General features: G+C 28.1%; 1 protein-coding gene across 3 annotated transcripts; it reads left to right on the forward strand.

Moving 5' to 3' along the window:
* Positions 1–785: 785 nt before the first annotated feature.
* On the forward strand, positions 786–3,761 carry LOC119685492. Of its 3 annotated transcripts, none has more exons than XM_038099783.1 (16): positions 786–915; positions 972–1,094; positions 1,162–1,238; positions 1,298–1,342; positions 1,482–1,541; positions 1,608–1,679; positions 1,746–1,784; positions 1,839–1,874; positions 1,927–1,968; positions 2,023–2,103; positions 2,165–2,272; positions 2,342–2,723; positions 2,781–2,867; positions 2,931–3,023; positions 3,175–3,445; positions 3,501–3,761. In XM_038099783.1, the coding sequence occupies exons 3-16, from the start codon at positions 1,219–1,221 to the stop codon at positions 3,695–3,697; spliced, it is 1,533 nt and encodes a 510-aa protein (XP_037955711.1). In that variant the 5' UTR covers positions 786–915; positions 972–1,094; positions 1,162–1,218; the 3' UTR covers positions 3,698–3,761. The 3 variants fall into 3 exon arrangements, with proteins under 3 accessions (XP_037955711.1, XP_037955709.1, XP_037955710.1); XM_038099781.1 differs by having other exon boundaries at positions 1,187–1,238; XM_038099782.1 differs by having other exon boundaries at positions 987–1,094; positions 1,187–1,238.
* Positions 3,762–3,997: the final 236 nt, after the last annotated feature.

Genomic DNA, 3,997 nt, shown 5'->3' on the forward strand with positions numbered 1-3,997 from the left:
TGCTTTAGTATAAATACCTAACAATTGTACAAAATATATGCATACAACATATGTCAATGTGAAAAGATACAAATAGAGATACAAAAACGAGTACAAAAATATACAATAATAAAGATATGTAGGCGACAAACCGCCAGATAAATAAAAGAACGGTTGGTCTTACCAGAGTGCGGTAAAATTTATGTTTAATTGTTTTTTATTGTTTGTTGATGACAATAGTGATATTTGTTTATGGAAGCGGTAAGTACTTGTCACTTATAAGCCAACATAAGAAATAATAGAAATTAGGAAAATTCCTTAAATTCAATTATTAAAGAAAATAAGTTAAAGTGTGAATACATTTTTAATTTAAACCACTGATATTCCCATAGATTATGAAACCCAATTAAATTGAGTTGGCGCCTAGGTTAGGGTAGATTGTAGTAGTCTCTTTGCAAATAATGCACGTTATAATGCCACGCGTTAACATTATTTATACACAGACCAGTAGGACCCTTAACAGACCCACAGAGGTTAGCGTATGAACAACGCAGAAAGGCATGAATCCCTCATTCAACTGAAAGTGAACTAATCTGACAAGTCTATAAGCTTGGTGAAGTGCTTAATTTTGTAGAATTACAGTTAAGCTCTGATACATGTGAGGTAGAGTAGAATTTCCTCATCATCAGCAAATCCACAATTCCAATATCATAAGAAAGCATGCTTAGAATTTCTTTGACAATTTATATATCTTTTTTAATTTATCTAGTTTGAATACATTTTTTATAAAGTTAAATATTTTTTATTTTGCTTAAGTCTAAGAATTTTTTTTAATTTTTTAAATACTCGTACTTTTAAATAATCTTACTATTGGAAAGGGAACAACTTAAAATTTACCTGTCTAATATAATATTTTGCAATTAACTTATACTTCAGGTAACAACTAACTGAGCTATATTAATTGTGATAAAATAATATTTATTATATTATAGTATTATATATATTAGATAGTAATTAAATAGTGGATATAAAGTTATCGGTCAGGTCGCCAGTGGTGATATTATAGTAAAAAGAAGCAAGTAAAAGAAGCAATTTTGTCAACTACAATCCAGTAGGTCGGTAAATAACATTACAAAATTGTAAAATTTTCTCTGACTTGAAATTGATTTACAAAATATTAAGGGATTTTCTTTATATATTTGAACAGCCAACATTTGATAATAATTGTCAACGATCAGGATGCATTCTTCTGTGAGAGGGTATGTTAGACGTATATAGCATAATATATTATTAATGTTAAATTATACCTTCGTTGCAGAAATGACTGCACAGGACATAGTAAAGAGAAAATTCTATTACCGGAGTAAGTAACAAACATAATGTAATAAAAATAAATGTAATATATGTTGTTATAATGAGCACCGCTTGACCTTAGTAAATAAGTAGCTTCGAGACCGGGTCCGCTTCTATAAACAGATAAAATAATGAATTTATTTTTTTAGTGTCGATGTGAAATGCGCTATGGACAATTCCAGCGTTTTGTTGGATATATCCGCTCAAAGGTATTCCTAAGCATTACGCCTTATATAGTATATACTTAATGTTTAACACAATATATCTTGGTTTAGTACCTCACAAGTACAAAAAAAACTTCCAAGACAATGTTCACATCATTTGTTATCAAGTTTACAAGAAAGCAAGTATGTTAAAAAAAGCATTTTCGTTTAAATAACAAAGTAAAATAATAATTTAAAAATAATTTTAAGTGCTGGAAGTAAATATCCAATACAAGATAATCTTCAATGGTAATCATGTATTTTTTATTAAGAATTATATTGTAATACATAATTATTATATAGTGACTTAAAGAAAAAGAGTCCAAGGACATATTGCAGGTAGTAACACTTTATAATAGCTTAAAAAAATTATTTAATAATTTATTTAAAGTAAACATCATATGAATACGATTCAATCTCCTCCTACACTAGGGTAAGACAAAGTTTTCAATTTATAGATACTCTATATAAATTCATATTTTTCCAGCCTGGGGTTGAAAACTATGCAAGATATACAAAACTCCAACCTTGCACCCCCAAATGCTTCTGGGCACAAAGATAATCACATGTATAAAAATATATTTATATATTAATTATTCATTATTATTTTGTAATATTTTTATGTTAAGAAATAAGCGAACTACCCTTGATGACTCACAGATTGCACACATGTTCGATGGTAGCGTTATTAATCCACTTATTGACTTACCAGAAATTTTGTCAAAAGCAACAGAAAGGTAAATGTAAATATATACACTTATATGCATTTATAAACAATTATAAATTTTCGATGTTTATTTTGTCAGATCTGTCAATTCTGGACCAAGAGCAATGAGAGTTATGCCCGATGGTACTATTCAAAATATGTTTAGCTGCGATGTTGATGTTGGCACAATTTTAGATAATATGGAAAGCATTGCAATGAAAAAGCAAATAAAGACGAAATATTCCTGTAACAGTCTAGGTCAAATGAAATCAAATAGAACACGTAGCTTGAAACCTTCTGAATATATGCATAAATTACGTTCCATATCTAATCGGGGCCCTAAAATGTCACCATATCGGATGTTACAAAAAGTACAGCAAAAATATAAACCAGTTCAGGATGCCGGAACTCAAACACTTTTATCAGATTTGAGGCCAGTCAAACAGAAGAATTGCGCAGTGCAAACTTCAAAAACACTGTTGGTAGTTAAAAATATATTTATCCCAAAAAGAAATATGTATTAGTTTTTATAATTTCAGCTTACTAGAGGCTGTCAAAAATCTTTGGTACCCATAGAAAGTAAGCACAAGTCTACAAACACATCGCCAATTCATCATAAGAAAACGGTAGGAGAATATTATTTTAAATATTGATTATAAGTTTTATTATCTATATGTTATGTCTTAAAGGTTTCCATAAGTTGTCAGGCATCTATTGAAAAACCCCTTGAGGAGCTCGTAATTAACAAAAAAAAGGCCAATAAGAGTAAATCAACTCAGAAGGTATTTAAAAAAAAAGCAGTTTTTTATAATTTCATATAATAGGTATATGTATTAATACATTTTTTGCTAGAATTTTGATGACTATATATAATATAATATAAAATATAGATATATACATATAATATATATAGATTAATACATTTTTTGCTAGAATTTTGATGACTATCAAACTTTAAATATACCCAGTTTTGGAGCACTTAGCAAGGAGTGTAAGAAGTTAAAAATTAAGCCCAAGTCTACTAATATATATACGCAAACTGAAATATCCCACCCTTATTGTGAAAACATTTTCAGTGATTTTCGTGATACTGATATGAAAAGTAACATATACACTGATAAGAAATATTTCGATGGTTTAAACTTTGTTTGTGATGATGACCAAAATCATACTCAAGACTCTATTGCTGCCTCTGTGTACAAAGGTGAGTAGAAGAAACTATCTAATTTCACTATACAATAATCAGATTATATTTTCAGGGCAATTTAATTTATATATTATTATAAGTATTATATTTATAATCTGGGGTATACTATATATGTTTGGTTCATTTTCAATGAATGTCTATATCAAACATTTTGCAGAACATCTCCAAGAGTGGTATTTTCAAGCTACAGAAAATCCAGTAACAAAATTCGAGTTAATATTTGCTTATATATGGAAGTTAGTTTCTTAGCAGAAGAGACAATGGAGACTTTCAGTATTTTTATATTTTGTTTAATATATTATTCTTCACATATATTTTTCTAAATAATTCAAAAAATTGTTTTTATTTATTTACATTTAGCATAATTATACTTAATATGACAATATGAATGCATTAAAATTTTAAAATACATATAAAAAAATGTGTCTTTTTTTTAAGTAGATAGTGATTATTGAAGGTCGTAGAAAAAGATTTGAATCCAATGAACCCACCATTATGAATAGAGAAAAGTTTCATATTACCAACTGTGATGGTGGCGATACATCTTTA

This window comes from Teleopsis dalmanni, chromosome 2 (assembly GCF_002237135.1).
Source record: "Teleopsis dalmanni isolate 2A chromosome 2, ASM223713v2, whole genome shotgun sequence".
NCBI classification, from domain to species: Eukaryota; Metazoa; Arthropoda; class Insecta; order Diptera; family Diopsidae; genus Teleopsis; species Teleopsis dalmanni.

What these genes read in the sequence shown, in the direction of transcription:
- LOC119685492 (XM_038099783.1), top strand. Translation starts at nt 1,219, where the DNA reads ATGCATTCTTCTGTGAGAGG. An exon ending in AGTCCAAGGACATATTGCAG is followed by an intron (nt 1,875 to 1,926) that starts GTAGTAACACTT and finishes ATTTATTTAAAG; the next exon opens with TAAACATCATATGAATACGA. An exon ending in GGGCACAAAGATAATCACAT is followed by an intron (nt 2,104 to 2,164) that starts GTATAAAAATAT and finishes TTTTATGTTAAG; the next exon opens with AAATAAGCGAACTACCCTTG.